The sequence below is a fragment of the Eleutherodactylus coqui genome, chromosome 3, assembly GCF_035609145.1.
Source record: "Eleutherodactylus coqui strain aEleCoq1 chromosome 3, aEleCoq1.hap1, whole genome shotgun sequence".
Taxonomy (NCBI): Eukaryota; Metazoa; Chordata; class Amphibia; order Anura; family Eleutherodactylidae; genus Eleutherodactylus; species Eleutherodactylus coqui.
In genome coordinates, this window is record NC_089839.1 from 98,313,291 (window position 1) to 98,327,281 (window position 13,991).

The 13,991-nt window shown below is 42.6% G+C and overlaps 1 protein-coding gene across 7 annotated transcripts in view; it reads right to left on the reverse strand.

Annotated features, from left to right (window-relative positions):
* Positions 1 to 13,991, reverse strand: part of UTRN (utrophin) — a 701,048-nt gene that overhangs the window by 472,834 nt on the left and 214,223 nt on the right. For all 7 annotated transcript variants that reach the window (XM_066595903.1, XM_066595904.1, XM_066595902.1 and 4 more), the window contains 3 exons: positions 13,296 to 13,475; positions 10,190 to 10,324; positions 8,007 to 8,156 (listed from right to left, as the gene is read on the reverse strand). In XM_066595903.1, coding sequence (XP_066452000.1) covers positions 8,007 to 8,156; positions 10,190 to 10,324; positions 13,296 to 13,475 — 465 coding nt within the window. The remainder of the gene's footprint in view (positions 1 to 8,006; positions 8,157 to 10,189; positions 10,325 to 13,295; positions 13,476 to 13,991) is intronic.

The window sequence follows — 13,991 nt, forward strand, 5'->3', positions numbered from 1 at the left end:
TAAGGTAATTAGTTCAATATGACCCAGAAAATACAGCGGGTTGCATTTTTTTTGCAAACGATATGTGCAAGCAAAATACGCTTAAGCGAATGAACCCACTGAAATCAATGCGTTGTATTCACAGTGTATTCTGCACGCAAAACGCCACACAAACGTATCTGAGCAGCATTAAGCAGTGAAAAGAACACATTGATTTCAATGGGTTCGTTCACATGATCGTATTTTTTCAAGGGACGTGCAATCGTGTGACAAAATACACAGCATGTCTTATCTGGGTGCGCATTAGGGCTTATTCACACAAACGTAAGCGCTAATACATTCACCCGTATGGACCGTATCTTCGCATCAATGAAGGAAGAAGATGGAAAGAAACAGGCTGATCTGTCTGTGCTAGCTGATCAATTGTTTTTTTTGCGCTCAAAATGCCCTTTCAGACACTTGCGTTTTACACCCTTCCCGTGGAATAGAATGGCAATCAAATGCCTAATTAGAGCGAGCTGCCTTCTTTTCCTGCGGGAAGTTTATGGCTGGGTTCACACAGGGATTATGGCGGGATTTCCGGCGGGAATACGCCCAGTGTGAACCCAGCCTATGGGAGCTTGCTGCGGGTCATGGCCAAAGATGGATCAAGACCCATCTTTTTGCGGACAAAGATTTTGCGTGAAAAAAAAAACACGTTTGTCTAAAAATCTATTGTAATCGAAGGCAATGCTTGGCTGCGTTATACTTGCGACTTTTTCATGTGCAGAAATGCTGTGGGGGACACTATTACTACTAAGACCACTGTGGGAGTCACTATTGCTACTCAGGCCGATATAGGGGACATTATTACTACGGAGGCTACTGGGGGAACACTTTTACTACTGACACCACTGTGGGGGTCACTAATACTACTGAGACAACTGTGGAGGTCACTATTACTACTGGGTCCGATATAGGGGACATTATTACTACTGAGGCTACTGTGGGGGAAACTGTTACCACTGGGGCTTATATAGAGGACACTGTTTTTACTGAGACCACTGTGGAGGTCACTATTACTCCTGGGGCCAATATAGGGGACATTATTACTACTGAGGCCACTGTGGGGGTCACTATTAGTACTTGGGCTACTGTGGGGAACACTATTACTAATGAGGACACTGTGGGGGTTTCTATTACAACTGGGGCCACTATGGGGGCCACTATTACTATTGGGGCTGATATAAGGGACACTTTTACTACTGGAGATGGTATAGGGGACATTATTACTGCTGATACCTCTCTGCACATAGCAGAGTACCTCAAGCTGGCTTAACCCCTTAGTGACGAAGCCTGTTTGCGCCTTAGTGACGGAGCCAAATTTTGGAAATCTGACATGCGTCGTTCAACGTGGCATAACTCCGTAAAGGCTTTACATATCCCAGTGATTCTGACATTGTTTTTTCGCCACATGTTGTACTTCATTTAGATTGTAAAAAGAGACCGATATAATTTGTGTATATTTATTAAAAGTACCAATATTGGAAAAATTTTGAAAAAATTGTCATTTTTTCACATTTTCAACCGTAATATCTCAAATATGTCCAAACATACTGTACAAATTTTTGATAAGATATGTATTTCCATCTGTTTACTTTATTCTGAATGCACACTTGAAAAACTTTTGTGTTTTTTTTAACCATTTAGAGGACGTACAAATTTAACATTACTTTTCAGCATTTTGAGGAGCACTTTGTTTTCCTGCACCAAGCCAAGTTTGCAGAGGCTCATAAGTGTCAGAATAATAGATACACCCACAAATGAGCCCATTTTAAAAACTACACCCCTTAGTGTATTCACTGAGGGGTGTCATGAGTATTTTGACCCCACCAGTTCTTTTCAGGAATTAGTTCAATTTAGGGGACAAAAAATAAAATTTCATATTTTTGCAAATATGTCATTTTAAAGACATATTTTTTTCCTATAGAGCCCATGAAAATGAGGATTTACACACCAAAATGGATACCCCCGTTTCTCCCGTGTTCAGAAACATACCCATTGTGGCCCTAATCTTATGTCTGGATGCATAACGGGAGCCAAAATGAAAGGAGTAGTCGGTGTCTTTCAGAACATAAATTTTGCTTGAAGGCGTTTTAGGCCCCATAGCACTTTTGTAGAGCTCTTGAGTGGCCAAAACCAAAGAGAACCCCCACAAGTGACTCCATTTTGAAAACTAGACCCCTTAACGAATTTATCTAGGGGTGTACTGACCATTTTGACCCCACAGTTTTTGAATGAATTCAAGCCAAGCAAAAGGAAAAAATTGTGATTTTCATTTTTTTGTCAATTCTGTCATTTTAAAAACAGCTTTTTTTGTACAGCACACGCATGAATGAAGCCTTTCATCCCAAAATGGATACCCCTGTTTCTCCCGTGTTCAGAGACATACCCATTGTGGCCCTAATCTTATGTCTGGATGCACAATGGGGCCCAAAACGAAAGGAGTAGTCGGTGGCTTTAAGAACATAGATTTTCCTTGAAGGAGTTTTAGGCCCATAGCACTTTTGTAGAGCTCTTGAGCGGCCAAAATCAAAGAGAACCCCCACAAGTGACCCCATTTTGAAAACTAGACCCCTTAATGAATTTATCTCGGGGTGTACTGCCCATTTTGAGCCCACAATTTTTGAATGAATTGAAGCAAAGCAAAAGGAAAAAATTGTGATTTTCGTTTTTTTGGCAATTCTGTCGTTTTAAAAACTGCTTTTTTGGTACAGCACACACATGAATGAAGACTTGCACCCCAAAGTGGATACCCCTGTTTGTCCCGTGTTCAGAGACATAACCATTGTGGCCCTAATCTTTTGTCTGGATGCACAACGGGGTCCAAAATGAAAGGAGTAGTCGGTGGCTTTCAGAACAGAAATTTAGCATAAAGGTGATTTAGACCCCATTGCACACTTGTAGAGCCCTTGAGCAGCCAAAACAACAGAGAACCCCTACAAATGATCCCATTTTGAAAACTAGACCCCCTAACGAATTTATCTAGGGGTGTACTGTGTATTTTTACCCTACAATTTTTGACTAAATCTAAGCAAAGCAGTAGGAAAAAAATTACAATTTTCATTTTTTTGGCAGTTGTATCAATTTAAAAACTGTTTTTTTTGTACAGCACACATAGGGATGAAGACTTTCACCCCAAAATGGATACCCCTGTTTGTCCCGTGTTCAGAACCATACCCCTTGTGGCCCTAATCTACTTAAAGGACGCATGGCTAGGCCTATAATGGAAGGAGCACCCGTTGGATTTTAGGGTACAACGGAATAAATTCCAGGCCCCATTGCCCACTTATAGAGTCATTGAGCGTCCAAAACTATAAAGACCCCCACAAATATCCCCATTTTAAAAACTAGACCCTTAACGAATTCATCTAGGAGTGTACTGCGTATTTTGACCACACAGTATTTGAATAAATTTCAGCAAAGCAGAAAAAAAATAACAATTTTCATTTTTTTTGGCAATTTTGTCAATTTAAAAACTTTTTTTTTTGTACAGTTTACATAGGAATGAAGACGTTCACCCCCAAATGGATCCCCCGTTTGTCCCGTGTTCAAAAACATACCCATTGTGGCCCTAATCTACTTACAGGAAACATGGCAAGGCCTGTAATGGAGGGAACACCAGTTGGATTGCAGGGCATAACTGAATACATTCCAGGCCCCATTGCTCATTTGTACGGAATAAAAATTGACTCCCTAAAATCCCCCCCCCCCCCCCCACGCCCTTTTCGGCGTTCCCCAAATCTTAGATAAAAGTAATAATGTGAACTGTGTGGTATTTCCAAAGACGGGTAATTATGGAGGCTGGTTGGGATGGGCACATGGGGCAATAAAACCGGGTATCCCCCCTCCTCTCATGCTTTTTGGGAGTCATTTTTTGACCTCAGTGGCGGGGATGAGGTGTAAAAAGTGGCGCTCTGTGAGTCTCCATAAGCTTGATGAGGTGCGGCGGTCTCACACAGAAGGCGCTCAACAAGCTGCTCCTGGAACTGCAGGAAGGCGAGCGTTCCCGGGGCTTCTTGTAAATTGCGTATTACAGGTAGCGGTCTGAATAACGCCGGGCTCACACAGCCGTAGGTGGATCCCGGCTGTGAGCCCGGCTGTGACCCTGCGTACGGCCGCGTAATGTACTGCGCATAACTGCGTACTTACACGGGCGGTCATGCGCAGTACACTTTTTTTTTTGTTGTTTGTATTTCCCGCACCGTCGCTTAGCGATGACGCGGGTACCCGCAGCCCGTATACAATGTAGTTGCGTATGGGCTGCGGGTATATCCATGACCATGGAGCACAATGGGCTCTATGTTGCGGATATCCGCGGTAAAATAGAACCTGCTGCGTTCTCTTTTCTGCGAGTGGATTACGCAATTCCAACCCACTAATGTGAGCGGAATTGTGTAATCCAATGCGATTGATCTGCGTATTACCGCTAATCAAACACATGCGGAATCCGTAATTCCTATCCGGTCATGTGAGACCGGCCAAAGGTAGATCGCTACCTTTTTTTCACGTGACCGGGGACCGCTCAACGAGGCCACCCGTCACTGCTCCAGGCTCTCGGTGACCGTTGGTCGCCGAGAGCAAGGAGATATTAAGTTTCCTGGGCTCCCCGACTCCTGCGCATGTGTGCGGTGTTTTGCCAGCGGTCGCATGCGCAGAATACGGGAAAGTTCACGGAAGAAGATTGCGTCGGGGTGCAAATATGGAGGCCTCCGGTAAAAAGTTTTATCTCCTCTCACCAATCGCATCGCTGAGGGGAGATGAAGCTTCACCTTTTTTTAACTTTTACGTGATCGCCATTATTCTTTGGATAACGGCCAACACGTGATCAGGAACCGCTCACCGCGGCCCTCTGTGAAATCTCCAGGCTCTCGGCTAAGTTTTGTAGCCAGGAGCAGGGAGATTTTAAAAAACCACGGCTTTTGCGCATGCACATGCCACATTGGCGACGGGCGCGTGCGCAGAAGCTGGGGTGAGGTCCGCGGATAAATCTGCAGGCCTTAGGTACGTCATTTCATCCTCCCTCACGGATATGATTCGTGGGGGGAGATGAAACGCAAGCTTTTTTTTGACTTTTTAAAACTTTTTTTTTACTTTTTGCACTTTTTTTTTTTTACCTTTTACCCCTTTTTTTATTTTTATTTTTTTACTTTTTGCACTTTTTTTTTTACTTTACATGATCACTGTCATCCATTGGATGACAGTGATCATGTCCCTGGTGACATCCCTCTGCTCTTGGCTACACATGGCAGCCAGGAGCAGAGCAATTTTGAATTTCCCGGGGCTCGAGCCCCTCTGTGCACGCGCCCGATGTCAATCATCGGGCGCGCATGCACAGACGGGGATTTCGGGTCCCGGGACATCGGGACATCGCAGAGGACCGGGGGTGAGTATCTTCACCTCCCCTCATGGATCCGATCCATGAGGGGAGGTGAAACTTTACTTTTGTTTTACTTTTTAAACTTTTTCGCGATCACCGCTATCGCAATGGATATCGGTGATTGCGGGCCCGGGGACCGCTCACAGTGGTCCCCGGTAACACCTCCTGGTTCCCGGCTACCTTCAGGAGCCGGGAGCCAGAAGATTTTAAATTTGCCGGGGACACCCGGGCTTCTGCGCGTGCACGTGACGTCATCGTCTGGCGCGCATGCGCAGAAGGCCGTCGGCGGGTCCGGGAGGACCAGATCTCCGGGGGACACCGCCGACAAGCCGTGTGAGTATTTTCAGCTGCCGTGATGGATCCGATCCATCATAGCAGCTGAATTACTACTTTTTTACACTGTTTTATTTACTTTTTTGCGATCGGCGCTATTCATTTTATAGCGCCGATCGCAATGCCGGGGGGGACTGCCCGCATCCTGGGATGACAGCTCCATGCTGTCGGCTACCTGCGGGCACCGACAGCATGGAGCTGTCACGTCCTCAGGCCAGTGGGCATCAATCCAAAGAGGATGCATAAAACTACGTCCTCTAGGATTAAGGCCCACTTTCTGAGGACGTAGTTTCCCGATGGGGCCGTCGTTAAGGGGTTAAGGTATCTTTACACGTGGTGGAAATGCTGCAGAATGTCTGCTGCCGAAATCTTCGTGGCAATTTCCACATCATTTCCACATCTAAAAAAATAGTTCAAATCTATATCATTGGTGCGAATTTTGACTGGATATCAGCCGAGTAGCCACAGCTGATTTCATACTATGCGGCACTGCCACTCACCTCCTCCGAGGGCTTCCTGCTGTCAGCACTCCCCAGCTAACGGCTCTCAGCGGCCTGGTCAGGTGTGGCGCTGCTGGTCAGGTGATGCCAAAACAGGCCGCTGGGAACTGGAGCCGGGGAGCGCTGACAGCGGGAAGCCTACGGAGGAGGTGAGGGGAGCGCCGCATAGTATAAAATCAGGTATGGGTAAACAGCTGATTTCCAGTCAAAATCCGCACCAATGGTACTCCAGTGCTCCAGCTAAGTGAAAAACACAGGGTGTGCTTCACTGTCTATTAAGCAGCCCTGTCCTTTTTATAACGACGGAGATAATAATGATAAGCCCCCCCCTGATGGGTTTGCACTTTGCGATAAATAAGTGGGCTTTGGGTTGCAATTTGGGCACTCAGTCTCTAAAAGGTTCGCCATCACTGCCCTAAGAGTTGTGTAAAACACTGTAACAGTGCAGGAAAAAGAACTCATTAGAGTAATTAGCCATTTTAATGGCTGGGAGCATTGGTACGTATTTTTTTGTGTGCGCAATTGCGTACCACCTGCATAAGCAAAAAAACAACATTCGTTCTGCAAAAGTGCAGTGCTTTTCTGCATGCAAATACGCATATGCCCATGTTAAGCCAGTGAAAAGGCTCCTGCAGACAAGCGTGATGTTTTAACGCTCGCGAGAGCATGACGTGATTGCGCTCTGGATGGAGCGTTATGACGTCCTCTTGTGAGCGGGTCCATGCTCCTTACTGTATTTTTTTCCATTGCCAAGCCCGTTCACATCGGTGTTGGACACACCTGCGCCATATTTGAACAGGTGGGGCAGCCTAATTAGTCTCATGTGTAATCTATCTTCTCCTATTGAGCCTCGGGTGCGCCAATGCGCATAAAAATAGGGCATGTTGCGTATATTTTGACCAAACGGAAATGCAAGCGCAAAAATGCTCCATGTGAGGGAATGGGTTACTATGAGTTCTTTTGGATGTGGTTGGCATAAGCGTTTTTGCATATGCAAAAACCGCACACAAAATTGCCCGTGTGAAGGAGCCCTAAGGATGGCTTCACACGAGTGTATGCGCAAATATGTTCGCTACACAGTGTATTTGTGCATGAAAAAGGTATGGAGAGAACCATAATCATCGTTTTTCGTGTGTGTATGCGCATATTACTGTAAATTTACATATGCGAGGCCAGTTCACATGAGGGCATGGCAGTCGTGCCATGGAATTTAATGGCTATTTAAGGCTGATAAGTGCCAGCTGTATTCTTTTTCCTGCATTTTGCGCACCATCACACCCTTCACCTTGCATTTTTCACACTTCTCATAGACTTTGATGGGACTTTTGCTACGCAAAATACAGGACAATAGAGCAAGTCCTATTTTTTTATGTGCATACAAAATGTGCATATGAGAACAAACCCATTGAAATCAATGGGTCTTATTCTCTGCACATTGCGCATGTATATTTTTTGTGCGCAACACGCTCGCGTGAAGAAGCCCTAATAGTGAGTGCATTTAGTCATCTGAATGGTTCTGTAGTGCAAACGATGCAACATTCAGTTAACATGCCAGCTTGGTACGGCCGACCTGCCAGCCAAGTCGTATAGTGAAATTCACACATATTTAACCATCTCAATAGCGGATGATATCATTTTTAAAGCTGCATCATTAATTCTGTCAATGCGCATTAAAATACATTTTTTCTACAACATCAAAAGCTTATGAAAGGCATGTAAATGGGATAGAAAGTATTGCCAGTGGCACACAAGATAGCAATAACTTCGGCGCTTACTAAATGGCTCAGCTCCTCATAGCGGGCATTAAACACCTCCAGCTTCTCGCTGATGATGTCATCCAGTATCCCTCCATCAATCAAGGTTTGACCAAGCTCACGGATCTGAGTTCTATTGTCTGCCGGATGCCGAAGGGTTGACTCTAATGACTGGAGAAGGAAACAAAGAAATTGAATGTGTTCGCTGGACAGTTTATTACAAGATGTGATCAATAAAAGAAAGCAAAGGTCCAGTAAGTGAAAAGTTGACAATATAAACTGACTTACAATTTGCAGTATTTAGGAGGACAAATGTGAGCAGAAGCATGACAAGTAAATGCACGTTAGAAAATAGCCATCATGATTCGAATTGAGAAATTATAGCTAAAAAAGTCATAAAGGGACCAGCAGTTTAGAATAAAGGGGCTTTGCAGTAGAACAGGGAAATACAGAGGGTGGACAAAAATATGGAAACACCATACAAAATGCATGTCTTAAATTACATGGGATTATAAATCATATTTCAATAAGACATGACCGATTTTAAGTAGAGGTAATATGATGCAGATGCTGCCAGACAGATGTTCATAAGGCTCCATTGGTCAGGGGTCATGAGCCATTCAGCTGCTGTTACCAGCTGGCTCCTAAAACCACCCAGAGCAGGGCAAGAGGTGAAGTAAACAAATATTTGGCAGGAAAGCTCTCAGCCCAGCAGGGGTCAAAGGGCAGCTCAGTGCTAATGATTAAAACCCCATGCATTTTGTATGGGGTTTCCATATTTTTGTTCACCCCCTATACATGTCAGAGCTAGCTAGCACTACAGCAACCAGGATACTGACACAATGGAAGGTTATGTCCACCGTTGCAACCAATTTTTAGTTCAATAATGCAATTTCAATGCACTTGAAATAAAGGGAGTTAAAAAAAATCCCAATTTTTTTGCCATGTGTTCCTATGCAGAGTAATGTATCTCAATGGTCACACACTACAAGCAAACCCTGTGTAGTGTGAATCTCCAGTCATATGTTACTCTTTTCAAAGGGTATTACTCTTGTGTAAAAGGGTATTCCCATCTCAGCTACGTTTTCCCATATAGTCCATATGCCACAGCCAATGGTGGATGCGATTATGGAAACAGCCGTGCTGGCTATTCTACACTGCTTCTGTAAATGGAAATAGTGTATAACAGTTAGTTCGGCTATCACTATATTCCTGGACACAAGTGGCCACGATGGTGAGCCAGGACATGGGCAGGGACTGCCAATTTGGCGTTAGGTGCAGATTCCAGATATTTGGCCTATACCTATCAAAACATTTATGGCATATCTTCTGGATATAGCCTTTTAAGATCAGCAAGAAGCAAAGGTTAGATAGAAGGGATGACACAGGGCCGATGTTTGTAGTCTGGACCATGGATATACAGCATAGGTGCTTTAGACACAAAATGATAGGATATTTTTAATCAAGTCATTTCTTACTGTGACAGTATTCCATAATATTGTGAAAGTATTGAATTATATATGCATAGTGTTGTGTGCATAATATTTGTGCTGTATGCATAGCTAGAAGTGTACAAAAGACACAGATACTTGCTATATGCTGCATGCTCAGCATCACACATGCTATAGACTTTGAATTGTTGACGTATTGACTATGTCTGGGTTTTACACTATATAACCTCTTGCATTGTAACAATAAAACAGAGAAGCTTGAAAGCATCACTTGAGTGTTTCTCATTGTTCTCTTCTCTAATGCATCAAATTATAATTAAGCATACCTGATTGACTAGGCTGTGATACCCCTTGAGTATCACCTAAATTAAGTGATTACTTTGATATTACTTTAGACTCACTAAAGCAACAAAAATGGATGTAAATGTGGATAATGCCTACACTGCAAAAAGACGTTCATGTCATGCTAATGAGCTAAATTACAATCCAGTCCAAAAACAATACTCCTAATTGCTGTAATTGTAGTGAAAGGTACATTATTTAGTGTCTTGTCCATTGACATAATATATGTCAAAGGAAGCCTGTTCATGTATCCATATACGCTAACGTAAATAGACACCACCCAGAACCACGAGCAGCTCTCAACGAGAAACATTAACATTAAATATATATGGAAATCATAGGTATAAAATGCAATTCACATTAAACGGCACAAGACCATCAACTTCATGTAGAAGCCAACAATAATCCTACCTCCATAGCTTCACTGACAGTGTCCGCCTTTTCAGGGAGGATTGAAGCGTTCTGTATTTGGTCTTCCAATGTATTTAACCAAGCTGTCTCCAGATTCAGAAAATGTAGAAGTTCTATCCAGCAAGACCATACTTCCTATAAGAGAGCGGATATAAAAGGTTGTAACACTCAGAATTCACAAGGCTAATCTCTTTATTTTAATACCTTCTCCCATGGGGATTCCTGATTATTGTTTTCAGTTACCTTCTCAGAGAACACTACTTCTATCCTACTTTTGCTTCGCATGAAAGCACCATGAAGGTGTCTTTAACACTTCAAGACAAAAAAATATCATTTACTTGAATGGTAGTGAATCTCATTAATAGATCAATTGGCATCAGGGGAACCCAAGTCAATCTTAGTGTTTAATTTGGCTAACTGATGTTTTTGCAAGAAACATGACTTTTCTAAATAAAGGTTATATGCAAAGTTGTATAGAAGAAAATACTGCCACTAATTCTTGGTCATAAAGTAGCTTAAAAGGAATGTCCCACCAAAAGATGTTATCCTCTATCTACGAGAAATGGGATAACTTTTTTGTATCTATGATGATCCAATCTCTTGGACCTCCACATAACATAAGAATGGGGGTCACAGAATGAATGGAGAGGTGAATGGGAATGTGCACTGACACTACATTCATTTTCAATTAGACTGCCAGAGAGAGAAGCTCCCGCCATCCCCCTGAAATGAATGGAACACAGCAATGCACATGTTTAACTGGTGCTTCATTAATTTCAAGAACCTTCAGGAACCCATTTCCCAGTCGTCAGACCCCCACCGATCACCTAATTTTGGTGGGACAACATCTTTAAAGAAAAACTCCAATTTAAAAAGAACACTCCGGCAACAACTTGATACGCTGCTTTGCCTACTGCAAGACTTGAAGGGGTGGTGCATGACTTTCATCTTTGGTGCTCTATGAATCCCTATGTCATGCACCTTCCCCTCAGGTCTGGCACAGTATATAAGTATTTCTGGGAGTATTCTTTAATAAACAATTTCACAATTACCAACTATATAAGATGTTGCAGAGTTGTTTTTGTTCTGCTTATGCATTTAAATTAGTATTCTGCTGTTTTCCTAAAAGTAGAAAACAGTCAATTCTATGAGTATGGATGACAGGGGTTCGATCAAAGCTTAGGTTGCATGTCTCACAGCAGAATGGATCTAAGTAACCTGAAAAATGTGAAGAGGCTGAATATATAAATCTAGAAATGACATGGCAGAACTAAAAATATGTAGAAAATAAAAAAAGCTGAGGATTTTCATATGTATTCAACTTTTAGGTTAATTTAGAAATTTCAATAAAAGTGGAATTACAACGCAGGGCTCATTCACACTGCCATCAGTCTCAGTTAATCATTTCCCTTTCTCTGACCTATTTTAGGAACCAATAAAGGAAAATGCGGTGGATATAGTATATCTTGACTTTAGTAAAGCATTTGGCAAAGTACCTCATACCATATTTATTGAAAAAATGACCAAATATGGGATTGACAAGGCAACTGTTAGGTGGATTCACAACTGGCTGAGTGATCATACTCAAAGAGTGGTCATAAATGGCTGCACATCCAAGTGGAAGAATGTACTAAGTGGGATACCACAAGGCTCTGTCCTAGGCCCAGTGTTGTTCATCTAGAGTAGGGAATTGATGGGAAACTGATCAAATTTGCCAATGACACAAAGCTAGGAGGGATAGCTAATACTAGGAAAGAGAGAGAGAGAGAGAGTATTCAAAAAGATCTAGACAAGCTTGAACAGTGGGCAGCGAATAACAGAATGGTATTCATCAGGGAAAAAGTCAAAGTCCTACATGTGGACAGGAAAAAAAGCATATACAGAATGGGAAGAATTGGGCTTAGCAGCAGCACGTGAAGAAGACTTGGGTATACTAATAGATCATAGACTGAACATGAGTCAGTGTGATGCAGCAACAAAGAAGGCAAACAGAATTCTGGGGTGTATTAACCCTTTCCAATCCAATTTGTTATCTGGTTTTCCTAGGGGGCTTACTCTTTTTCTGCTGTTATACAATAGCGCTATATGCTGGCTAAAGCCAGTACTGCATGAGGTGACACGTTGGATAGGCTCCGACAGCAGAGAGGCTGGCAGTATACAGTAAGAGAACCCCAACGGATTTCTTCCAACATCGGAGCTGTACAGCCTCAAATCATAATGTCTTTAGACGTCAGACAGTGGATTGGAAAGGGTTAAGCAGAGTCTAGATCACATGAGGTAATTATCGCCCCTTTACTCCTCCTAAGTCAGACCTCATCTGGAATACTGTGTCCAGTTCTGGGTACCCTAATTTAAAAAAAGACATCTACAACCTGCAGCAAGTTCAGAGAAAAGTTACCAGGATGGTGAGCGGTCTGCAAATCCTGTCCTATGAAGAATGATTAAAGGATCTGAGAATTGTTCATTTGCAATAAAGAATGCTGAGAGGAGACTTCATAGCTGTCTACAAATATCTGAAGGGCTGTCACAGTGCAGAGGGATCAGCCCTATTCTCATATGTACAAGGAAAGACTAGAAGCAATGGGATGAAACTGAAAGGGATGAGGCATAGATTAGACATTAGACAGTGAGGGAGATCAATGAGTGGAACAGGTTGCCACAGGAGGTGGTGATTTCTCCCTCAACGGAAGTCTTCAGAGGCTGGACAGACATCTGTCTGGGATGATTTTGTGATCCCGCATTAAGCAGGGGGTTGGACCTGATGACCCTGGAGATCCCTTCCAACTCTACCATTCTATGATTCTAAGATTAATTACCCATATAGGGAAACGAAACCAGTTTTTAAGTTTTCTTACTCATTTGATTTACATTACATTACTTTATACTCTAGTAACATATTGCTATAGTACAGTATTTTTACGCAAATACACAAATATCAGGAAAACAAATTGTGGAGAAATATGTGTGTGCAAATGAAAGATGGACATTTTCCTGTTAGAAAACTAACATGACCTGATGGAAAATATGTATTAGTTGCTGATTTGTTGTAATTGTTGCAGTCAGAGTGATTAGACAATGTAACCAGACTAAGCGGATTCCAATGTACCTCTAGTGTGTGGCACTTCCCTCGGATTCTATTGCATAGAAGCTGGTAGTTGTCTAGAACCTCTTTAAGCTCCGTCGTCAAATCCTGTCCCCCAGATGATCTCTTGGTAGCCATACTCATAATGTTATCCTTCAAGATCTTCACTCGCACTTCTTTCTGCAACACATCCTCTTTCGCTCTCTTTAGAAGGAAAAAAACAAACATTTCTATTTCTTCCCACGGAAAGTAGGTCAGCGAGAAGAATTGCAAATATTCAAGAAATGGAACATCTGCAATTGTTATCGGCAAACAGTTCTATCTACGGTTATATCACACTGAAGGACTTGACATGATATTTTGTCATAAACCTGTATAGTACATTGACGGATCTGCGCTAAGAACAAGATGACAGCACCTCTGCGGAAAAACGTCCCCCTTCATTCTTATACATCAGTGAAATTACTGTACGCTGACATGTTTCAAAGAAGTCTTAGTAAGAGCTACAGGTAAGAACATCTTGTGCAAAACATGTCAGCTATAGTAAGTTACGTCATTCAGATAAAAGTAGATTTTATTAAAGAGGCTCCAGCTTCTTGTCTTTACTAACACAACTTATTAATACGACACTACATCTAGAAAGTAATGATGAACTTGCTCAAACTGTCAGTCTGCAGGATTCTCGCTTGTTCTGGAAACTATCGGTCTTGTAGAAATCCT